This window comes from Rhyacophila brunnea, unplaced genomic scaffold, assembly GCF_057557595.1.
Source record: "Rhyacophila brunnea isolate RB1 unplaced genomic scaffold, BYU_Rbru_1.0 scaffold_17, whole genome shotgun sequence".
NCBI classification, from domain to species: domain Eukaryota; kingdom Metazoa; phylum Arthropoda; class Insecta; order Trichoptera; family Rhyacophilidae; genus Rhyacophila; species Rhyacophila brunnea.
The window spans coordinates 11,141,190-11,167,711 of record NW_028232827.1 but is presented as its reverse complement, the minus strand read 5'-3'; the positions used below and the strand labels follow the sequence as shown (position 1 = coordinate 11,167,711).

The 26,522-nt window shown below is 34.6% G+C and overlaps 1 protein-coding gene across 1 annotated transcript; it reads right to left on the bottom strand.

The window, feature by feature from the left end:
• Positions 1-12,574: 12,574 nt before the first annotated feature.
• Positions 12,575-25,200, bottom strand: LOC147073668 (uncharacterized). The gene is made up of 7 exons (XM_085944176.1): positions 24,625-25,200; positions 23,004-23,127; positions 20,630-20,756; positions 19,087-19,419; positions 18,775-18,900; positions 17,199-17,444; positions 12,575-15,557 (listed from the first exon to the last, which is right to left on the bottom strand). Exons 1-7 carry the CDS (start codon positions 24,838-24,840, stop codon positions 15,113-15,115), a joined length of 1,617 nt encoding a protein of 538 aa, XP_085800302.1. The 5' UTR covers positions 24,841-25,200; the 3' UTR covers positions 12,575-15,112.
• Between the last annotated feature and the right edge of the window lie 1,322 nt (positions 25,201-26,522).

Here is a 26,522-nt window from a genome sequence, read left to right as displayed (position 1 = left end):
AGACTAATATACATGACACCTACCAGTGTTGCCGTCGCCCAACATTTTATCCATAGATAATAATATACGTAGATTTAATCGATGCTGCCATTATACTTTCATATCTAGTTTAACCCAGAGATACCGTCCAATCTTTTTGGAATTCATTTTTCAATATTACTGATATTTTGTATTAATAATTAATTTTATCCAGCGGCGCACTGCCAATACTTTATATAAATATTGTCTATCAGTGTTGCCATTGACAACAATTTGCCAGCAGGGTATCAAAATAAAGCTAGATGGAGACACTAAAATAATAATGAAACCAGCAAAAAAAACAATAAAATACTTGTGATACACCTAAAAATGATCAGGTTGGTATGAAATCTGGTCATCACTTAAAAAATATTGTATGGTAAGGTGAGTCGGGGTAAGTGTGACATAAAATTTATTCAATGAGATAAATTTTAACCTGGTTCATGACGAATAGGTGTTTTAAGCAGTTGAAAACTTTACGGTAGGATCTACAAAATCATTACAATTAATATGTACAGAAGGAACCCATTGTATATTTTACTATATTACGACATTTTAATATGTTTGATCAATAGTCAGTTTGTTACTTTTACCCCAATATTGGGGTAAGTGTAACTAAATTCATCTTTATTCCAAAAGTACTTCAAAACCATAACGTATTACATGCATAGAAAGGTAATATTTCATTTAATGGATATTGAGTCTTGAGTTAACACTACAGTTAGAATTTCAACAAAAGTGGACTAAACATATTTTTTAGTGTAAGTGTGTCATACTCAAATGCCAGCGCTCCATTGGCGAGCCAAAAGTCCGACGACAATAAGTCTTCAGATTTTTCTACGTTCTGCTACTGGCCAACAGACGTTCAACGAAACGAGTATCTCCTATATATTATTATCCTAAGAGATTTTGGAAAATACGTCAACTTTTTTATTTAAATACCACTTTGTTGATTATTAAAGGAATTCACTTCAATTTTTGGAGTCCCGAATCTACTTCCATTTGAATCGGGCACAATCTGATAAAACTCGACACAATCACAGATACTATCGTTTTTAAATCGCGTTTTACATCCGTCACCATACATTTTCGCATCTTGCTGTCCGTGTACCTCAAATTGATTATAATGTCGTTTAATACTTTTTATATAATCAATATTGCAAAATATCTAAATTAATATTCCACAAAATTATTCAAATCTGTAAGTAGCACATTGGCGTACGGACAAGAAATAAATACATATTTCCTCACTAATTACTACGAAAATATAATCTAAAACCATGTCACTGCTTTTTATCTGTCAAACTAATAGACTTAGATTGTCATTTGTTTTCTTTCGCAAAACAAGTTCATTTGACGTGTCAGAATTCAAATTTAGAATTTGCAGAATTAATCGAAAAAATGTGAAATTTCTATTAGCAATTTTTTTTAAATACTTCTTTGTGGCTGCTCACGAACACTTTTTATTGAATAATTACCTAGGCTACTAATTTCCATAGATTACAATATAGTCATATTAAGTTGCCATTGCAAACAATGAAATAAATTAATACGAATTGTTATAGTTAACGAAATTTGTGATATTGTATAATATCTACCTGTTTTTACCATCCTTACCATCATCAATCTGGACCTATCCACTGCTGGAAGAAGGCCTCCTCAGCCTTATTGTACTCCGTACTTACACATGAATTATTATATATTCACCTATCTATATTTATAATGCCATTATTATCACGAGCCTCATTAAATCCACTGCTGGATGAAGGCCTCTCTACGTTGATTGTATTCTTGAAAGTCTTGAATTTCATCATCATCATCAATCCACTGCTGGATGAAGGGTTCCGCAACGTGATTCTACGACTATCGATTTAACGAATTTGTGATATTATACCTATTTCTATCATTCTTATCATCATCGACCTGAACCAATCCACTGCTGGATAAAGGCCTCCCATAGCCTGATTATACTCCTTTCTGCCATATAAATTGCTGTATTTATCAAAATCGGTGATATTATATTTATTTACATATTCATATCGTCATCATAATCAACCACAATCAATCCACTGCTGGATGAAGGGTTCCGCAACCTGATTTTACTACTATAGGTTTAACAAATTTGTGATATTATACCCATTTCTATCGTCCTTATCATCATCGACCTGAACTAATCCACTGCTGGATAAAGGCCTCCCATGCCTGATTATACTCCTTTATGTCATTTGAATTGCTGTATTTATCAAAATCGGTGATATTATATCTATTTATATTGCCATTATCATCATGAGCCTGAATCAATCCACTGGTGGATGAAGGCCTCTCTAAGTTGTTTGTATTACTGTCGGTCATATGAATTGCTAAATTTATCAAAATTGCTGATATTATATTTACCCATTCGTAATATCATCATTATCATCATCCACCAAGATCAATCCACTGCTGGATGAAGGCTATCCCAACCTAATTCTACTCTTCTTAGTCATATAAACTGCTATATTTTTTTTAAATTTGTGATTTTATATACCTACCCATTTATATCGTCAATATCGTCATCAACCTGTATGAATCCACTTATGGATGAAGGCCTCTTCAAGCTGATTCCACATTTTTAGGTTTTATAAGTCCCTATTCTTATCAGAATTGGTCGATTCCTCTCAGATATAATATGTATTGCTTTATTATTTATCAAAATTTGTCTCGATATGAATGTCCCGCACCGGGAAACTATATTATTTAAGGTTGATTTTGAATTCAAAATTTGATTTTTTAATTAATATTATTCTATGGCTGCAAGCATTTATTTTTTATAGACAATGAAACGAAACAATGTTTAAATTTGTTTTTTATGCTGCTAACCTTTTTCTATTATGTAAATGGGTCCCGAAAGAGATTAATATTTGGATATATTGGATCGCTTTTTGTGATTATCACATAATATTGCTGTATATTCGAATGAATGAGATGTATAATTATTTATCATATTTAAATGCACATACCTACACATAATAATATATTGTATTAAAATTAAAATGTCATTGGTAGCAATCGGCGATTGACAGCTGTTCTGCTAGGCCTAGCAGCCTGGAGTGGTATCAGACGATATTGTGAAGGCCAGACTCCAGAATAGACTACGCATATGACCTCAAATTTGTATTGGCAGTGACGACTTGCAAATCGTAAAACTGACAAATCAGCGAAATGTCAAACTGTCTGACGTGAATGAAAATCCATCCCGAAGGGACAACTATACATACTTTAAAATTATATTAAAATCCAACACCACGTCATCATGACGAAAAGCTGTCTGCAAGACCTAGCGAGACAGACTGGCGAGAGCCAGCTGGCTCAGCTAGTCTCCTATATATTATTATCCTAAGAGATTTTGGAAAATACGTCAACTTTTTTATTTAAACACCACTTTGTTGATTATTAAAGAAATTCACTTCAATTTTTGGAGTCCCGAATCTACTTCCATTTGAATCGGGCACAATCTGATAAAACTCGACACAATCACAGATACTATCGTTTTTAAATCGCGTTTTATATCCGTCACCATACATTTTCGCATCTTGCAGTCCGTGTACCTCAAATTGATTATAATGTCGTTTAATACTTTTTATATAATCAATTTTGCAAAATATCTAAATTAATATTCCATAAAATTATTCAAATCTGTAAGTAGCACATTGGCGTACGAAGAAATTTAACAAAAAATAAATGGATATTTCCTCACTAATTAATACGAAAATATAATCCAAAACCACTTCACTGCCACTTATCTGTCAAACTGAAATAATAGATGATTGATTTTCAATTGTTTTCTTTTATGATATAAACAAGTTCATTTGACGTGTATGAATTCAAATTTAGAATTTGCAGAAATAATCGAAAAAATGTGACATTTCTATTAGCATTCATTGTTTACGTTAATTGCATAATAAATATAATATTTTGGTACTGTTCGGTTATACCGGAGGCAGCGGAAAACGCATTTTGAAAATAGCCGATAAACTGGATTATTTGTTAGGTTAACCTAACCAAACCTAACCTAACCTAACCTAACCTAACCCAACCTAACCGAACCTAAACTAACCCAAACTAACAAATAATCCAGTTTATCGGCTATTTTCAAAATGCGTTTTCCGCTGCCTCCGGTATAACCGAACAGTACCAATATTTTTAATGTCTCTATAAACGAGCATAAAAAACAATAGTCAATCACTTTCAGAAATACGTTTCCTATAGATACATTTTTGTCCATATTTAATCCGAAAATCCTGGCTGTTACAAATCACACAACAATTTATTAAAAGGTACGTCATTGCCTTGGCTCTTCACAATATTCGATGAGTTTATTTAAATCCAATAATAAGGCCACATTTCAACGATTATCATCATGATCAAAGATTAAAACTACATATAAAACTACTTTGATTAATCAAATTATCCTAAAAAAATATTGACGGAGCATCATTTTCGGTATGTAATTGCATGCATTTTCATTTATTTTGAAACATAGACAAAATACTTTTATTTTAGCTGTCATATTCAAAGACAACGTAGGTAGGTAAATAAAAAATGACGTTTACTATAGGTAATTAATACACAACGTTTTTATTATTTTATTAATAGATAGTAATTATATAATGTTGAATTAAATATTTTATTACACAGTATAAGACAAATGCACGCTTTATAGACAACTAAAAAAGTCAATTATAATCATTTCATCCCATAATCGCACTAAGAAGTACCTACGTCATATTATTATCCACTATTTGCATCCACGTGGTTACTATATAGAAGAATTAATATGTGTCACTATGCTTATTAGGATTCCACTGCTGGATAAAGGTTATTCCAAATAAAAATCCATATTTTATAGCCAAATAAAAAAGTCAATTATGATCATTTCATCCCATAATCACACTATGAAGTACCTACATCATAATATGATGTAGGTACTTACTGCAAATAGTGGATAATATTATTATCCATTATTTGCATTCATGTGATTACTATATAGAAGAATTAATATGTGTCACTATGCTTATTAGGATTCCATGCTGGGTGAAGGTTATTCCAATAATCCTCTTGGTCATATGAATTGCTATATCTATCAAAATTGATGTACCTACCCATTTATATCCTCATTATCATCATGAACCAGGATCAATCCACTACTCGATGAAGCCGTCTCCAAACAAATTCCATTACTCCATTACTCTTACTCTCAAATATACATTGCTGCATTTATCAAATATTTTTATAAAATCATAATATACCTATTAATTTCATCGATATCATAATTAGACCGGATCAATACACTGCTGGGTGAAGGCCTCTCTAAGCTGATTCTACTATTTTTTGTTCTATGAATTGAACTGAACCGAATTTGTGAAATTGCGTATTACATGAAATCGGAAAAAAAATTGTCAAATTCATGAAAAATGCAAGCCCGTTGCTTTATTCATGGATTAGGCAAATTATCTGCCGAGTGCGTGAATTCGGCAGGGTATAGGATTCTTAAACTATCAACATGACAGTAGAAAAAGTAAATTTAATACGGATGGTTTTGAAGTTATAATTGGACATAATATTTATTATAATATTATTATTATTAGGTTAGGTTATGTTTGGTTTTATAATTCTGAATTCAATTAAATGTCCATTTTAAGGTTAGCTAACAACTGTCAACAAACTATCGAATTTAATCATACTATCACAAAAAACAATCGACCATTGCCTGATACCCAAGCACGAATTAAATCGCGCACACATTAAGCGTAATACATATATCTACCTACATATTTATAATGCCATTATCATAATCAGTTTGGATCAATACACTGATAGACGAAGACCTTTCCAACCTAATTACTTCCTCTCAGATCTATGAGTTTCATCTTTAATCAACATTTGTTTCGATGTGAACGCCCCCGCACCGGGAAACATTATATAAAATGTTAATTCAAGATTTGATTTTTTTAAATATTATTCTATACCTGCAAGCATTTTTTTAGACAATGAAACAAAATAATTTAATAGTTCAAATTATTTTTTTATACGGCTAATCTTCTTCTATTTCCTCAAAGGGATACGCGTGAGATTAATATTAACATTAAATAATTGAATCGCAATCAAATTTCCTGCTATTCTGCTAGGTCTAACAGCATGGGATGGTGAATCCAGAATAGACTCTGCATACGACGCCAAATTTATATCGAAAGTAAGGACTTGCAAATTGTAAAAGTGAAAAATCAGCGAAATGTCAAACGGCGCCGTCTCTGCATACTTCACAATTTTATTAAAATCCAATACCATACATTAGGACGCCAAGCTGTCTGCAAGACCTAGCGAGACAGACTGGCGAGAGCCAGCTGGCTCAGCTAGTCTCCTATATATTATTATCCTAAGAAATTTTGGAAAATACGTCAACTTTTTTGTTTAAATACCGTTTTGTTGATTAATAAAAGAATTCACTTCAATTTTTGGAGTCCCGAATCCAGTGACGTCCCTGGACAAAATGCCGCCTCTAGGCAGTGCCAAAATGCCGCCACATTTTTTTCATACATACTTGTTATCATCCTTTCATGACTCCAATATCTAAGAAATGTGTTGTATGGATACATTACTAATAAGGTATAAGTATACCACTAAATCGAATATAAATGCCATCTCTGCTTCAATAGACAATATTGGGAGTCTACGGTTTCAGATAGGTACATTTAAAAATATACCTGACAACTTCCAAAACTCGCGAGTGACTGGCATTTTTGGATAAATTTTTAATTAGGTATACCTACACGTATCATTGCTGTTCACTAAGAACGTGACGTCCAAGGACAATGGAAGTAAACTAGACATTGCGAACCCGACAAAGAAATAAATTCCTGTTCAAAATTGCATAGTACTTACCTAATTAATATATATTGTTTCCAACCTTTGTTACTAAGTTTATATAGCTTTCTATGTATACCTAATGATTCTCCTCGCCGCCCTTTGAGTAACTGCCGCCCCCAAGCGACGCTCAATCTGCCTACCCCCACGGAACGTCACTGCCCGAATCTACTTCCATTTGAATCCGGCACAATCTCATAAAACTCGACACAATTACAGATAATATCGTTTTTAAATAGCGTTTTATATCCGTCACCATACATTTTCGCATCTTGCCGTCCATCTACCACAAATCAATTATAATGTCGCTTAATACTTTTTATATAATCGAAATTTCAGAAATCTGAATTAGTATTCCACAAAACTATTCAAATCTGTAAGATGCACATGGGCATACTAAGAAATTTAACAAGAATTAAATGTATATTTCCTCACTAATTACTACTAAAATATAATCTAAAACCACTTCACTGCCACTTATCTGTCAAACTAATAGACTAATGATTGTCATTTGTTTTCCTTCGCGAGCCACCTAAAACAAGTTCATTTGACGTGTCAGAATTCAAATTTAGAATTTGCAGGAATAATCGAAAAATGTGACATTTCTATTAGCACCCATAAATAATCAATTTCAATCAAGACATTTATTGTAAGATGAAGATAATAATTTTAATACTGCTATCAATAAATTGAATAATTTCAGACTTACGAGTAATATATGAAACTACATTATATTATACGTCATAATTATTACGTTCTTCTCGATATTTTAGTAAGTATCATATACTTCCATATAAAATAGATAGATATTTATCGTGATTCAGTAATATTTTTGTATTATTTTTACATTTAGGTAGGTAAATGAAATTCATGTGAGGTTTCATACAAGTACTTAATTAAAAATAAATGATGTTTATATATTTTATAATAATAATTATATATAAAATTATAGTAACCTTTCTTCTTCTTTTAGGTATATCATTATTTAAGTAACTATTAATACTCAACAAAAATTAAATTGCAATAATGTTTCTTTTAATAAAGACATTATGCACGTTGTTTGCTATTTTATTTTTGATAACTTCTAAGTGAAATATTATATATATTTTAATCAAATATAGTCAATTATGACCTTTTTACGACACAATTAGGTACAATAAGTAAGTACCTGCTACTTTTTCCATTTTCGTTACATGATATATATACATATATTTTTTTTTCCCACAGCGATATTTTGTTAAATAATAATTTTAGCATGTTGAAATTTATTCCTTAGTATTCACAATCACTGCTGAAGTTTTAATTAAATTTTAATTAACGCGTTTAAATAACACGTTAATTATATCTAATGGCCAATTGCTCCAAACGCGCCTGTCGCGGTGTTAGCACTAAATGAGTTAAGTAGTTACGAATTTTACAATAAAGTACCATTTTTGCTCCGAAGCAAAGCATAATATGGACACACCCCTTCAGAGTGGTAATGACGAGTATCTTAAAAGACTTATTATGAGAAATAGTTTTTACATTTTTTTCATTCTAATAGAATCTTCCCCCATTGAATAAATAAAACGTATTATAACGCTATAATCTGAATGTATGAAAAATAAGTATATCCTGCAGTGGCGATGGGTGGAGGTAAGGTGGATCCACCATAGTACAGACTATTGTCAGTTATACGTATTTGTTTACATTGAACTAAGACTACAATTTACAGATGGTGTTGGTTAGTTTTTAAAATTCAATTAAACCCTGGGAAATCAAGGCATAATATGCCTATAAAATATTTAAAATTATGCCATTAAATCATCCATCATTTTGGATATTTAATAGATATAATAATATTGTTTACTATTATTGTTTGGTTTAGGTAGGGTTTAATGAATTATAAAAAAACTAACAAACAACATGTGTAATATGTTTTCAAGGTTCAACGAAAACAAATAAGTATGAATGAAAAAGTGCAATATATAAACATATTCTACTAAAATGTCAGTGGTAGCAATCGGCGATAGCCAGCTGTTCTACTAGGCATATCAGTCTGATGTAGTGTCAGGCGATATTGTGAAGGCCAGACTCCAGAATAGACGCATATGACCTCAAATTTATATTGGCAGTAACGACTTGCAAATCGTAAAACTGACAAATCTGCGAAATGTCAAACTGTCTGAGGTGAATGAAAATCCATCCCGAAGGGAAAAATATGGCGCCGTCTATGCATACTACACAATTATATTAATATCCAATACCGCCAAGCCGTCTGCAAGACCTAGCGAGACAGACTGGCGAGAGCCAGCTGGCTCAGCTAGTATAATTAATTTGACGAGTAAAACAGTCGACTTTGACAGCATAGATAATATACGTATATCTGACAGTTAAATCGTGATGGCGTTAAATGATACCGACGTTTTATGTTTTTTGGGTTATTGGGTGGCAGATAATGTAATAACGAAGCAAAGGGTACACAAATACTGGGTGAAACATTGGATAAGGAAACGAACGACATTATCCCACACAAATTTAATACGAGAATTGCGTTTGCAACCGAGCGATTTCCGCAATTATTTGCGAATGTCGGAGGATGTATACACAGAACTGTATAATTTGGTCTCCCCATTTATTAAAAAAAAAAATACTATGATGAGGGAAGCTATTTCTCCTCATGATAGATTATGTGCAACCCTGCGATTTTTGGCTGCCGGCGGAACATTCACTGACTTGCATTATAGAACTGCGATTGGAAGACAAACTCTGGGCAAGATAATTCCCGAAACTTGCCAAGTCATCATTGACGTTTTGAAAGGAGAATATTTCAAGGTGTATTATATTATACGTCATCTAATAAAGTTGGGCAAATTTACAAATATATCATTAACAAGTAGACATTGGTTGGTCTTATAAAGTGAACGTTTAGTGGATTGTTTTACCTATATAAATCATAGACGGCAACATCATAAGAATGGCAGACAAGATGCATTTGAGATAGGTATATATATAGTCACAAATAAGGCCATCGTTGACATGCTAAATATTCAATAGACCATTAGAATGCTGTACCTAGCCAGGACTCTCCATATAGGCTGTAAGCAAGCTGCTTAATTATTCCTGTTGAATGTATTGTAATACTAGTCATATTCTTCGAAAAGCAAGCATGGAATTTGATTTCTAAATGAGGCCACATAATAATATAGGTTTGCTAACATAGCTCAAATACTTACCATTTGTTGTATCGCTTAAGCTAAGGTTTATAGGCATAAAAACAAACAAAAAAACAAATATTTTTACAAGATATTTATTCACACAAAAAACATTAATTTATTATACCGGCTTTTGTACATTTTTGCTTAATATACGATAAACTGGTTGAGTATGAACAGTAGTTGCTGGCATTATTTTGTCACTTTGTCCCATAAAGGCAACTTCATGCATCAGCTTCTCGGCCAGCAATCTTTGTCCCTGTGACATCGATCGTAGTTTCATGGCCATCATTTTGCCAAAAACATCAAATTCATCTTCAGTCTTGCTTAGTTTGTCGGTGATTAATTCTAACACTTTGTTGGCGCTATCATTCGATTTTTTTCGTTTGAACGATGGGGGTTCTGGTACTCTATTGAGATTCGACCTTGGAGTAGTCGACAACGTGGATGTTGAAGGCGAATATTCTATCTGTAAATAAAATGTTGATTATTTTTTGTTGCAGTTCCCTGATACGCACGAAGAAATGGAGACGATTGCAGAAGAATTTAATAGTAAATGGCAATTTCCAAATTGCCTGGGCGCAGTTGATGGGAAACACATTGCAATCGTGCCACCTGCAGGCGCCGGCTCCCACTTTTATAATTACAAACATTTCCACAGCATTGTTTTGATGGCGATTGCAAATGCTAATTATGAATTTATTTATGTTGATGTTGGAACAAATGGACGTATTTCTGATGGAGGCGTACTGAGAAAATCTGATTTTTTCAAATGTTTAGACGAAGGCAGATTAAAAATACCTGCACCAAAAAAACCTACTGCTAATTCTGATGCACTGCCATTTGTTTATATTGGCGATGAAGCCTTTGCATTACGTAACGATTTCATAAAGCCGTATTCACAAAGGCAATTAAATCACAGTAAAAGAATATATAATTATCGGACATGCAGAGCCAGGCGAATTATAGAAAATGTTTTTGGCATTTTAGCTGCTAGATTCCGCATTTTTCAAGCTCCAATAAACATGAAAATTGAAAATATCAATACAGTTGTATTAACTTGCTGTGTGCTGCACAACTTTCTTCGTCGCAAATCAACACATACTTATACTCCTTCTCATGACCTTGATAGGGAAAATCCTGAGACAGGTTTAATAAAGCTCGGACTGAGGTCACAGGACACCTTAGCGCCTTTGGAAGCAACGACTAATCGGAACTCGACTGCCAATGCTAAGAAAGCGCGAGGAGATTTCGAAAAATATTTTAATACTACCGGGGCTGTCACATGGCAAGAAAGTATGATAAGCAATAGATAAATTAAACCAATGTAACAATTTAGTTAAAATGTTTTACCTCAATACAATCTTCGTTGTTTAACGAGTTGGAGTAACTCTCATCAGGAGACATGTTTTCCAAATCGTCCACCATGCTGGATATTGAGCTCGATTCTGTAAAACAAAATGTAAATTGTTAAAATACAACATAATACTCAAACTTGTTTTTTATTATCTCTCCCCTAAGTACCCATTCCTTCATACGGTTAATATTGATATTGGTATAATTGGTGTAATCCAGTATATCGGGTATTTTCAAAATGTGTTTTCCGCTGTATTCCTCATAACCAAACTGTACCATTAATTTTGATTGATGATTGACGATTTATTGATTGTCTCTGAAGGAACCTAACTCGAGCGATTTTTGATTTCATGATCATTTCTTTTCTTCTTCTTTCGACCATGTCCGATCATAATATGGACCTCCACGGAGTGGAGGTTTGTATTGACAGATTTTGTTTTTACGAGAAATGGATGTCAGCCACTTGCTCAACATATTAGGTCCATACTCTGACTCATACACAAATTGAAATTCAATGTGTACTTGTCAGACCCAGGATTTGAACCTGGGACCCGACCACGACTCAATAAGCCAACGCTTAAGCCGCGCTTCCACCGCCATGATCGTACCTATATATTATTATTTCTTACCTACCTCAGCAAAGAATAAGTAATTTTATTGTGACTAGAAATGATTCATAGCTGTATGTTTTAATTGCTTAATAGTTGCTAATCTAATGCGATGTCACTTTCAGAGCTACGACAATGTCATAGTCTGCACGTGTATAATAAATAGCTTTAAAGCATTCCCTCGTACCTATATATTATTATTATTTATTACCTACCTCAGCAAAGAATAAGTAATTTTATTGTGACTAGAAATGATTCATAGCTGTATGTTTTAATTGCTTAATAGTAGCTAATCTAATGCGATATCACTTTCAGAGCTACGACAATTTCATAATCTGCACGTGAATAATAAATAGCTTTAAAGCATTCCCACGTACCTTCCATTTGGTCGTTCAAGAACTCCAAATTTTTATAGTACCACAGTTTGGGTAGATATACTGCGTCTGTGCCGGCTCCGCTTCGATATGATGTCCTTACTTTATTTCTCTCCTTTCTGTAACCCGACCTCAATGTCTGTATTTTCTTTTTGACATCGTTGACCGTTGCCTGCGGCTCCACCTTGATTAATATTTCCAAAAGTTCCGCATACGCCAAGGACTTGGCATCACGATTCTTGTCGTCTTCCACAACGACGGGTTGTCTTTAAAACAACTAATAAAATCTTCCAAGAAACTTTTCGAATGCACTCGTAGATCTACCATTGTTGTTTTCGATGTCCGAACACTTTGAATGACAGTAAAATAATGATGGCGCTCATAGACTAATATATGGCGCTGTCGTCCGTCGGCATAGATATAAATAATGTGACGGTAAAGCGTGGTGAACGTACGAATTTCAGCGGCTCGGCGAGTAAAATATCAAACATGTTTGAAATCCAACGAGCCTGGTCTGCGGATTAAAAAGTCCGCAGACCTGGGGTGCTCCACGCGAAAAAAAAGTCCGAAGACTGTAAATCGTCTGACTTGCGTGCCAATGGAGCGCCGGCAAAAGAGATTGGAAGACTGGGAGTCCAATCTCTTTGGTCATACTAATGTATGAAGCGCTAGTGATGTCCCGAAACAAAAACGACGTATTAACGTAGGTAGTTGACGGAAATCCGATGATACTAACGAGTTTACTTTTTGAAGGATCATGGGAAAAACTTGTTATGTCAAGTTGACAGTCAAGATTATATATATTTGTGGACAATCTTTTAAATTCAGGTTGATGATTGTACTGTTTAATAAGACAAGTTATAATACGAATTGATTACAAAAGGATCGCAAAATTTTTTGCGAACATATTCTCCGGCTTACGGTTTTTAACATGGAACATGCTTTTGTCTTGACTACCGGGGCGGATTCGTTACCCACGAAAACATCGCACAGGCAGCGGTAACGAAAACAAAAAATAAAGTCACGAAAGTAGAGCGGCGCGGGCCGGAGTGGCTTCAGTCGGCCGCGAACGGCGCTTCGGGAATGATGTGTGACCCGCAATTTATTTTATTTTCCTTCGAATTTGGACAACCAGCATTCAGAGAATCAGTGGGCAAAACATGTTCCATGTTTAATACTTTTAGCCGTCAGGGTTTAAGTAACCATCATATTTAAATGATAACTTATTTCTTTTAATAAAACCTATAAACCAAGTGTGTCCGGGTACTTCGTTTTTAAGCGGTGTGTTAATATTATTTTCTTTAATATGCTGTCCAATTATTTCGAGGACTACTTTGTTTGTAAGACATGATTTTCCAAGATGTGTCAATCTCTTTGGGTAATATTGTACTTCTGCTAAAACTGTCTTCTCTTCTTTCGAAAACATGGGCAATAATTGTAGATCGTGGATCCCGTATTTTCTCGAAGCTTCATATCCTGTCAATAGATTGTTTTTTTACACAATATTCAACTGTTTTTTGTAATTTTCCTTGGTCGTAAGCTCCTTTATCTGTCTTTCGTTTATATTTACATGTGGAAAAAATGCACATTAATTATTATATTATGTTAGATAAGCACTTATTTTAAAAACGTATGTATTAAATTGAAACACATGCACTCTTCCGAGTACCTACTTAGCTAACATAAATCTATAATAATAAATAAACATTTTATTTCAATTACGATCAATATAAATAAAGCATCGTGTCCCATCACTAGTTAAAATAATGACTATGCGAATTCATAGAAAATATATGGGGGAAGTGTGACACAAAACAAAGGTACACTTACCCCACGCGTTTACTTTCGTGGGGAAAGTGTGTCTACTCGATTAAAGCTTTAAAATGTTTATCAATAAGTAAAACGATAAAAACACGTGAAGCAGGGTATCAAAACACATACTCACCAAAATTTTACAACCATAATGTGCAGATTTCCGTGTTTTAAACAATAGTTTAGTAACAGCTACCATTTCACTCGTCGACTTCAAAATGTCGTCTGGAGAATAATCTATGTAGTCACCTCAAAAAACATGGTATCGACACCATTTCTGATTATTTTTTTTTATAAATCAGTGACTTTGCTATCACCTTTCCATAGAAGGCAATATCCAATTTGTAGTAGATACTGAGATATCTTAGTAGCTACACTTACCCCGATCACCTTATATTTAATTTATTGTTGAGATTATTATAAAGTACAAAATAGCATGTTGATTTTCAAAAGGAAATTGGTGAAATATTCATTGATGGAAATTTTTAAGCTCTTTGACGTGTCGAAAAACACTGGATTTAACGCCAAATGCGTATTTTGCAAGCTAGACATCTACTCAAAAATGTTAAGGTATAGCAAGAAATACGCTACATTGCCAACACTGTGGACGAGGTACTACTTCTTGTACGTGTTTTAATCAGGCCTGGTTGTCATTTATTATTAATTTTATATGGGTTTCTTGATCTACAAATGTATTTTCGTCCATTTTTAGGTGATGTTTATGTAAGCCAGTCACTAAATTCTTGATCAGAGGGTGAAAATAAAAAGCAGGAACATGAACCAATTTGAAATGGGAATGGGATATGAAAAAGTAGCCGTAAAACTTTTATAAAAATCGATAATTTTATTAAGTATCAGTTTTGTCAGCCTTATTTTGTCGCTCGTGCACAGCCATGTGCCCTCGTAATGTACACCCCTGAGTGAAGGCTCTCCCGCACACATTACAAACATGTTTCTTCTCGCCAGTGTGAATCTTCACGTGCTCCCTTAGGGTTGACTTCCGTTTGAACTTTTTCCCGCAGTATTGGCAGGGGAAATCAGCATTGGTGGAATGACAAACCATGTGTTTACCCAACATAGCCTGGGTGCTAAACTGGCGGCCGCACTGTGGGCACGGGTGATTCCGCTCCTTTAAGTGCACAAAGCGAATATGCTTCTGGAGGCTACCCGACGAATTTAACTTCTTGTCGCAACGCTGGCATGTGTATTCGTCGTCAGGCTGATCATGCACTTCAATCAAGTGTTTCCGGCGGTGTGCGAACCTAGTGAATCGCTCTCCACATTTTGGACATCTGTAAATAAAATAATACCAAAGAGAGGTGAGTTATAGGGAAAATAGTGTATGTTGCAAACATTATTGAAGTGAAAATTTTTTACACCTGCGCATTTATTCTATGCACAAAACTGCTATAGGCAGCTATCGAGGGTAGTTTTTCATTTTTTGTATCGAAGTATTAGCAATTATTGTAACAATTACAATAAGTTAGTTGTAATTGTTACAATAAGTGCTATGTGTTAACAGCACCTTTCTTGGCTGTGATAAATTTTAGAGCGAGATAGACAGTTTTGACTGTTTAGACGGCTAACTTATTGTAATTGTTAACATAAGTGCTAATATTTCGAAACAAAAAATGAAAAACTATCCTCGATAGCTGCCGATAGCAGTCTTGTGTATAGAATAGATGCGCTGGTACAACAAAATCCCCAGTAGAGTGAAATCAGCTGATATGTAACGAAAATGCATCACAATTGACTTGTAAAGTGTGAAATGTCCCAGGGCGGGCTCGAATCACTAACCTTTCGATCTGCAGTTAAATGCTCTATCACTGACCTATAACCCTAGGCTCAGATTGGCGAAAATTATAATAAGTTACCTATATATTATTATTTTACACAACAATGTATTCGAACCAGTGGTGGCTGCTGTAACATCATGCAAGTGCACTGCACTCCCTCACATATTAAAAACATCGCTCACTTCTCGGAATTCACGCCATATAAATTTGAACCAACAGCGTATACTTCATACAGAATAGTAATGCCCGCCAGAGTAGAGCACGGGCATGGGTTCTGGTTTAGTCAAGAAAATCTATAAGGCAATTAAGCTGAACCGTGGATATACCTACACGAGTAAGAATATTACGAGCATGTGAGCTGCGCCTAAACTTTTGAATGACAGAACGAGTGTTCATTAAATTCGGCACAGTAAAACTCACAATACCCATGGGATAAAGCAGTAGCTGAAATTTAGGATTGATAAAACAAAACTATAATGATATTAAATAAAATTTGATTATCAATGCAAATATTATGGACACACTCCTTAAATCGTTGTATATTTACAAATTTTTTAATAAGATTTGTAAAAATTAAATATGTTTGCGACCTAAGTTCTTTCGGCGAGTCACTTTATTAGAAATATTAGAGATTGTCTTTTTTTGCCAAATCAACTTCATTGAAATTATTAAAGTCAAAACGAGATAAGGAGAATAATAGAAGATAATAAAAAAAATAGAATCTCCAGAACCCAAGGTTAACCTGATCAGTGCCACGGAAGAGTTAACTCGCCAAAGCATGTATGTCGCACCAGGCCACGGACGAGTTAACTCGCGGGATTTTGTAAACGTCATAACTTCTGAATGAACTGTTTGTGTATATTTTTTAAACAATATTTATCACGTTAAACTCGAGAAACATGTTGATTTGGTAAATTTTGACAAATATTTATCATTCTGTTCCTATTTCAAATTTTTTAAGGGATTTATTTTATTCCAAAAATAGCTGGCCTACAAGTGCCCTCCTAGTAAAAATTGGTTGGCAGTGATGAGCAAGATTCGTAATCAAGGGTTCCAGTCCCAAAATAATGAAGAGATTCTCAGTGTTCTAGGGTTCGGTTCCGTTTCCATTTCCAGTTCTGATTGTAAACAACTAACCTGAACAATCTGTCCTGTCCACGATGCGTCACTTTCATATGACTAAAAAGGCCACTGGAACTCGTGTATTTTTTGTCAGGGCATTCCTTGCAGGAAAATATCTTGGTGGGGTGTCTGCGTTTGTGTGCGTGGAACTGTTTGTAAGTGGCTGATAAATAGCCGCAAGTCTCGCAGACATGATTGGGGTAGTGAATAGCCATGTGCTTCTTCAGAAATTTGTTATGTTTGAACACCTCATTACAAATCCTGCAACAAACAATTTATATGCAAAAGGCACGTAGAAACAAAACGGTAGTGTCCACTGATAGCATATAGTCAAAGATGTTGAATCATCCCTATAAACAAGCTATATGCAAAAAGATACCACCAATAATCAGCAACCTGCATAATGTAGTAAAATAGTTTGTATGAAAATTAGTCATTTTTTTATGTAAGTTTAGTCTCGATCTCTATACATCAAAATAAATGGTGGTTGAGCCGATTATGAGAGATTGTCATCCTTACTTCACACCTCCCTCAAATCCCAGTATTATTGTCACAAGACTAAGTGACCGGCAGTCACGGTAGTAACAAATAACATTCAGTGACTTCAAGACAGCCGTTGCGTGTAGTCAGCTTAAGTGAACAAATGAGTGCGTGTTGCCGCATTGCGTTATACAGACTGATTCAGAAGTAGTTCGTGGACCCCGGCAGGGTCAACTTGATATAGTGTGAACGTCGTACAAGCGATACTAATGCGAAATGTTTTAGAAGAATGGATAGCAGAAAGTTCTGAGGGGTAAGCGCCACTTCCGATTGAAGACGAGCTTGTAAATACACCAAGAGTCTTGGATTCTGAGGATGAAGGCAATAATTGTCCACCGACCGCAGCTCATACAGTCAAATCAGAAGATGCACTAGCCGGGACTAACGCGTTACCATTAAATGGGCAGAGGAAAATAATGCAACTGTCAACACATTCATTATGTTGCATAAATTACGAGATGACATAATCTTCCAACAATATTCAGAAAAAAATAAACAACACTGAACAAGTGGTTGTGTTAAATGATTTACTGTTTAATATGTATGTAGTTAATAAACTCAGTTATAATTAATTCACACCCACGATGGCCGTGTGGCTTAAGCGCCGGTCTATAATGTCGAAGGTCCCAGGTTCGAATCCTGGGTCTGGCAAGTAAGTACACATATTGTTTTTCAATTTGTGTACGAGTCAGAGTATGGACCTAATAGGTTGAGCAAGTGGCTGACATCCATTTCTCGTAAAAATAAAATCGGTTGATACAAACCTCCACTCTGTGGAGGCCTATATGATCCTATTAGGATCGGACATGGTCAACATAATTAATATGTATAATTTTATACATAATTAATTGATTTTGATCATAAAAAGAACCGTGAGTTGCTAGTACAAATTTCTCAATAAAAACTATTTTTACGAAATACCTGTCTTAATTTTTACAATATTTTGTATTTATGCACTATAATCCGCCATTTTCACTAATTGGACACTTGTCTGGTTTTTGGGGTGGCGGATTACTGAGAGATTACTGTAGTTTGATTTAAACATACTCACCGACATTCCAAATCAGTATTATTCACCAAGTCATTTATTTTCAACATGGGTTCTTTGGGCTTGATTAATCCAAAAACAAATGGCTTCGTTTCAGTGTCTATTGGTGTGCCGCTTTTTGAGTCAACACTAAAAATACATCAAATAATATAGTGTACTGTAATGAATTCATAAATTTAATAATATTGGAAGAAAGAGTTTGACTATGGTCAGAGAAACCATTATGCGGTTCGTAACACTACTATAACACGCCACGTTGGCGGGAGCAGTAGGTAGTGTTAAAGAATTATTGTGTTTTATTTAATGTATACTCACACACGTTGTCCATCAGTACTACGCACTAAAATTGGCAAATTGTACATTTTTCCACCAATTTTTGCTGTTTCCGTTTTATCGTTGCTGGGATTCACCACTGTCTTCCTTTTGGTCTGTCTGTGAGTTTCGTCCGTCTCCACATTAGTCTTTTTGTTACTTTCTCCTCCAGGCACCGCTTTCAATTTAATACATCCTGGTATATTGAATACCACAGCAGCCTGTTTTACTGTTAATTTACTCGGTAGAATTGTTTTTATCTTGACCAAACTTTTCATAGTGACTTTTTTCACAGAATGCTTTAGAGTATGAATAGTAGTTTTCATTGAAGGCGGGCTAGAACAGAACGTGAAACATTTAAAATAGTGTCGTAATTAAAAAGTACATAAATGCGTACAGAATGCGTAACAACATCAATGTAGCTTGACATACAAATCAATAAAAGTGTTAGTTGCTTTACAAACCTGCGTAATAAGTGCTAGAAATGATTGACTGAGATTAGGAAGACGAGCGGAAAGCCAGTCAGAGTAGAGGAATCTGCTTGAGGCAATTTCCAACCCAGGCTCTAGAGCCAGAGAATAAGAAAAAGAGGTTAGATGTAAGCCATCTTGTAATAAATTCTTTTATTTTGTCATGACGATCCGATGATTGCGATCTGGATAACTTAGCTGTAGGCTAGCATCTAAATGAGTTGACTCCACTCCTATTGCCATTCCGTAAAACACAGGACCAGTGTTAATGGAGATTAATTTACAATACTTATTTTTATTCTGGATGCAAATGCATGTTGAATAAACAATACAGTGAAACACCGATCTACCGTTCTCGCATAAATCGTATCGTAAAACGCATAAATCCCGCCAAATACCCATAAGAGCAATGTTAAATAATCCCGCATTAACTGTTTCCCGATTTATCGTTTTCCTCGAACTATCGTCTAAATATTATGGTCCCGTCACAAATATTCGTCGCAACTAAAATGCCCCCCATGAAGAAAACTAGAACTCTCGCTGAGAAACTGAAAATAATTCAAGACGTCGAAAAAAATCCCGGAGAAAAACGAGTTTTTTTTATATATCCCGCACGAATCGTTTTTTTAGGGTCTCTTGAAAACCGTAGAATCGGGGTTTCACTGTATATGTATTTGATTCAGATATTACCAACGGATTTACAGGCGTCCATTGCAGACCAGTGGTGTAAATAAAAAATTATTGTAAATTGTCATTTAAACAATCATGAAGTTACCCCATGATGGCCGCGCGGCTTAAGCGTCGGACTATAGCGTCGTGGGTCCCTGGTTCGAATCCTGGGTCTGGCAAGTACACATATTGTTTTTCAATTTGTGTATGAGTCAGAGTATGGACCTAATAGGTTGAGCAAGTGGCTGACATCCATTTCTCGTAAAAACAAAATCTGTTAATACACATCTCCACTCTGTGGAGGCCCATTTGATCCTATTAGGATAGGACATGGTCGAAAGAAAAGAAGAAAAGAAGTTGACACCGAATCAGTCGAAGATGACCAGGAAAGTTTGAAGAATTTGTACCTTTCATCAGCTGTCTTCTTCGTTAATGTTATTCCAGTGGGCATGTTTGGGGAAATTATCTCACCGATGCTGGTATCTGAATTATCCCCTCTGTCTGAATAGTGATCAGTAGGCTTAGGATTTTGTGCTAAAAACAAAAATAGGTGCTAAAAATTTAAGTAAGTATCACAATAAATCATATATATTTCAACAGTTTAATTTATTATTTATTCACAAATAGAAAACGCTTTATTACAATAAATAATAAAATAATGGTTCAAATTTTCGAAAGTGAATCTTTGACGATTTGATCTTAGCAAATTTTTATACATGGAAAAACTTCTTTCCACTTCTACAGATGTTATTATTGCGTATGTAAATGAAACTATTTCTGAAGTAGAAAAAATTGAAACATCTGAGGCATCTGATGGATTTTCCAAAAGAGCTTTAATATTCTGCAGCGTTTGAAGTCCAGTATTTTTATTTAAAACACTATTCAACTTTGTACTTATTTTTAATCCATTTGGTCCAGCGCATCGACTCTATACACAAGATTGCTTTCAGCCGCTACAATATCTATCTAGGGTAGGAAAGTATCAAAGTATTAGCACTTATTGTAACAATTACAATAAGTTAGTTGTAATTGTTATAATAAGTGCTACATTTTAACAGCACCTCTCTTGGCTATGCTAAATTTCAGAGCGAAATAGTCAGTTTTGACTGTTTAGCCTAACTTAGTGTAATTGTTACAATAAGTGCTAATACTTTGATACAAACCTACCCTGGATAGCTTCTGATAGCAGTCTTGTACAGAATAGATGCCCAGGAACATTTCTTATTTTAGCAGCAGTATTGTTTAAAATATTAATTTTCTCCACTACGTGACTTTGAAGATGATTCTAACATTTCAATTGTGTTTACCAGATGACCATAATTTGAAGTGATGAATGCCAATGCATTTTTTATGGAACTGTTATTATCCCATTATTTTTATGTTTATGTAAAAATATGTGCTTAAACCTATAGAATATGTAAAAATATGTAATTATCCAAAAATATTAAATTTAAAAATAGGTGCTAACAAATAGGGCTTAAATGTTTCAAAATTGTCTGAAATTTTGTTTATTTATATTATCATATTTTGTTGTGGGGCCGCTCAAAAAAAAATTTAAATACCTACGAATCCTAAGCCTAGTGATCAGTATCGATAAAACTGATGGGCAATGTTTGACTGGCAATGATATACTTACTCTTCTTTGCCATTTGAGACTGGTTTATCATCTATAACAATTATTTATACGGCATCAGCGTTTGTAGACCATGCATGGCAAAAAGCGTACCTTGTATTTATGTATGTCATATTTACAAAATTTTTCTATAACCAATTATTATTTTTTTAAATGTAGAAAGCTTACTGAATAAATTTATTTATTATTAACTATATAACATTTTATTGATAAAATTAAAAAAATATAATGGACATATTGACTAGAGTAATTTTCATGACACGTAGGGCATCATGTATTGACTGGAATGCAATATATCACACTGCGACTCGAATCCTTGCCGCAGTAATCTATCTCGAAACGCGATTCACAGATTGAACACGGGAAATTGGTTGTGCAATTTGCCTGATATTTCTTGCCCAATATACATTTGAATAAGTACTCCAGGTTAAATGTAGTTATAAGTAATAATTCGCAAGAATCATATACAGATCGACACCTTAGAGGCGAGAGCATTCAGAAAATGAAAGATGTAACTTCGGGTCCCACTCAGTCCAACTTTTTTCAACATTATGTTTGAAATATAAGTAGTGAAAGAATTACTGGGAAAAAAGATGAAGGGATTGTGAGGGAGAAGGTAATGAGATTATAAAGGCAGCAGTAGTGTAGATAGATGGATGTGGATGTTTATTGTCTTGGTACAGAGTATCACAGTGAGCTAGATGCTCAGACTGAGCCGCAATCCGGTGCCTGTCGATAACTGTGCCTCTTGCCAATCATTCTTCGCTATTTATATAAAAGCAATCAATACCTTAATTTAGGTTAATAAATCATACTAGTCATTGTTGACTAGGTTATGATTGAGAAATCAGCTGACCAAAATGTCTAACGTCTACGAGGTGTTTTGATGAGCAAGCATGAGATAGTCGATTGCTATGTCATTGCCTGTAATAAAACGCTGATGATAGATGAAGCAATTGATAGTTAAATGACTTGTTGATTTTACGTTGTCTAAATTCATGCTGACCCGGCATAAAGTTATTGATTGCTATAAACACCTTGTAAAGCTAAAGCCTGTGTGTCTCGATTCGATAACCCTATCTCCCGTAATTCCTTAGCCAAAGTATGTACCTCATTTGCTATATGAAATAATAAAGCAACAAGTGTACCTAAAATGTCTTTAAAGCTATTGATGGAGTTCTCCAATTCTCTTCTGAAATCGGTTGCATCTCTAAGTCTTTCAATGCAGTCATGGCATATTGAACAACGTCCACTTTTCTGCAGATCTTCATACTAAAACATATAAATGATATATATTAAATTTATTGTTTAGACCAGTCTTTCTCAAAGTGGGCGATAACAACCCCTATGGGCGCTGGAGGCTTTCAGGGGGGCAGTAGAATGCTCAAAGAAAATTAGATGGCGTTATGGAAATCAAGAGAGGCGACGGCAGACAAATTCTACCTATAAAAATCCTAGATTAAAAGAACTTATAGAACTGACAACAAACGAAGAATAAAAAATTAAATTCAAGAATGGCTACCAAGAATTTTGGCTGCAGAAGCGAATCTCTCAACTGTATCCTGGGTTATGGTCGGTTGTTCAACAATTTCTGATAGCATTCCCATCGTCGTATTTGTGTCAAGTGGATTTAGTTCTGTATCAACGTTGCTAACTAAAAATGGAAATCGGCTGCAAGTTGCAGCGACTTACGGCTATTTTTAAGTGAATTCGAACCTGATATTAACAAATTCATCGAAATGCATCAGATTCATCCTTCACATTAGATAAGTTTTAAATTCAAAGCCTTCTTTAATGTTAATAAAAATACTTCTAAATAATATGATTAAATATGAGTTTTATTTCCTCTCATTGAAACATTCTTTGATCTCAGAAATAGGATATGGGTCACCCCCTATCTATCCTATCCATATAATAATTCATGTTTAAAAATTACATTTGCAATAACTGTTTTTAAGAAACGCAACAGATGGTAATGTAAAAAGGTGAGTTAAAAATATGGGGGGCACTAGATTTTTTTTAAATCTCAAAGTGGGCGGTGGTCGAAATAAGTTTGAGAACCTGTGGTTTAGCCTGATAGTTATTGCTTTATATGATATAAATCAGGTGTTGGCAACCGTTGGTCCACACACAGATTTTTTGTGGCTTCGCAATTCTTTCCTACCTCAGCTTTGGACAAAGAAGTTTTGGTTATAGTGCCGCAGATGACCGCATGACTATTTATCATTTTTTTTTTGGCGGAAACAGTTTATCCCATGTAGACAATTATATTAAATACCCTTTTCTGTTGGCGCAGATGCTTTTTGATCCAATAATTGTTATTTAAAGTTTGATATTTTCATACATTTCGATACATCATTATCACATACTAAGATGAGGGGTACTGTTCGGTTATCAGGAATACAGCGGAAAACACATTTTGAAAATACCCGATATACTGGACTATTTGTTAGTTTGGGTTAGTTTAGGTTAGGTTAGGTTTGGTTAGGTTAACCTAACAAATAATCCAGTTTATCGGCTATTTTCAAAATGTGTTTTCCGCTGTATTCCTGATAACCGAACAGTACCAGATTAGGTCAGGTTAGGATTAGTTTGGTCTAAAAAGAAAGTTATAAAAAGTCATGCGGTCATCTGCGGCACTTACGAAGTTTGAATTTAAAAAGAAAGAAGCGGAGTCGACACTTGACGTTTTGGATACAATGTACTTCTAAACATTCGGTGTAATATATTGATACACTTGATTAATAGTACGGACACTAATAAACAAACCTTTACACAAAAGCAATACAATAACATTTCAGAATATTTTTCCGGTTTGCCGTCGTGATAATATGTGGCTGTCAAACTCCTGAGACTGGTAATGGTGCGGCAGACAATGCACGCTGCATTTAATGCTTCCCGCTTGACATCGCATTCAGTGATGTCAATTGCTCCATCGGTATCTTCAATCTTGATGCTCAAAATATCTTCGCTGGAAACGTCCATAGTTAAAAAAGATTATACTATGTGTAGATACGGGATTTATTTGTCAAAGATCACATTGACTTATGCTGTCCGCCTACGTATTATAATATTATATGCCACCCACTGCAATGTCTGGTCGTCGCATTTGACGCTACCAGACTCCCTAGCAAGAATAGTGTAGGAGACAGCCGGCGGAGGACACGGTATTCTAAAGGAATCTGTCTATGTAGCTTGGGCGGGAAGGGCCTATACGGGTCATAGGGGTGAAAAAATTCAACGTCTTGTGGTTATGTCGGCGCGCAGTATTAAACATGGATTATTAAAATGAAATAACTGATTTGTGGATTCGATCTGTCACAGTTTGACTTTTGTTTTGACTATGGTTTTGACATTTAACGGTGGTGCTGCCAGCACGTATATTATCTATGCTACCATCTAGCTGTCCTATCAGGTGATGGCTCTAGGTAAATTCGTAATTTTCATTTTACAAGAATATTGAATTAGGAATATCAATGTTTATTATACAATAAACTATAGCCATATTGATAACAAAAACCTAACCCCCTGTGTCATCAGTAACACAACATATTTTTTAATGCATCGAAATAAATATGTACTGTGAAATGGGGTAAGATTAGGCCGATACTATTTTTAAAATTTGTACTACCTTGTGCGACTGTAGGCCGTCAAAAAAGTATAGATACAGACCACAGAAAAGAAAGTTCCCTAATACAGACCTACAAACTTATCTGTAGAATGGACAAAAATGGAACTATGACCATAGGACGCCATGTCATTAGAATATCAGATTTTATCCAAGAGTCTTGATTGGGTAGTTTTAGACAGTGGCTCCCCCATCCCACTCTTCAGATAAGTTTGTAGGTCTGTACCTACTTTCTTTCGATGGTAATACTGATTTGCATGAAACTGTCTGAAAATGAATATCATGAGTACGGCTGACTTGGACTTGGAGGATTGGATATTAATTATTTCTGTAAAATATTTTTTTTTGCACCCTTGGGCTTTCATTCCAGCCATCAACCATCGAAATCAGTTCAGTGGTTTTCGCATAATTTCTTGTACCTTCCTAGCGAGTTATAAATATATAATAATATAACCATGGTCAATTCTTTTTATTATTAATGTATTTTTGTGTATGAATATTTTGTCAAGAGTCGCTGAGAGATAGCTGATGATTCACGACTATTTGTACAAGCTCATAACTGAAGAAACAAGAGCAGAATGGAAGAGCCTGCTTGAGGCGACTGAGGTTCGCCCCAGAATGTAGCTCCGTAAAAGAAAAAAGGACGAGAAGTTAGCACAAATGTATCACATTGTCTGTTTTAGGTGATGTTTACGTATGCAATTCACTAAATTCTTGATTGGGGGTGAAAACAGAAAGCAGGAACACGAATCAATTTGAAATGGGATTGTGAGATGAAAAAGTAGGCACGTTTTATAAAGGTTTGAATAAAGTTGCAGGATTCCGCGGAACCCAGAAGGAAATCACCATTCTTGACCTTAAAAATTGTCTAAATTGGCATTGCTAACTCAATTCATTCCAAAGTTACTATACGACTCAAATTTTGTGAGAGGATCCTTTGATAAATTACCATTTCTTGAGTGCATAACTTGTTATACTTACTGTGTTCATCTTTTTAAAATTTCATTTTGAAACTTTTAATTAATATTTTTGGAACTTA

Excerpts from the sequence above, each read along its gene's own strand:
- LOC147073668 (XM_085944176.1), bottom strand. The coding sequence starts at position 24,840 with ATGGACGTTTCCAGCGAAGATATTTTGAGCATCAAGATTGAAGATACC. Across the intron at positions 19,420-20,629 it reads AAGAAGACAGCTGATGAAAG|CCCGCCTTCAATGAAAACTA; the intron begins GTACAAATTCTT and ends GTTCTGTTCTAG. Across the intron at positions 15,558-17,198 it reads GGACAGGACAGATTGTTCAG|ATGTCCAAAATGTGGAGAGC; the intron begins GTTAGTTGTTTA and ends TTTTATTTACAG.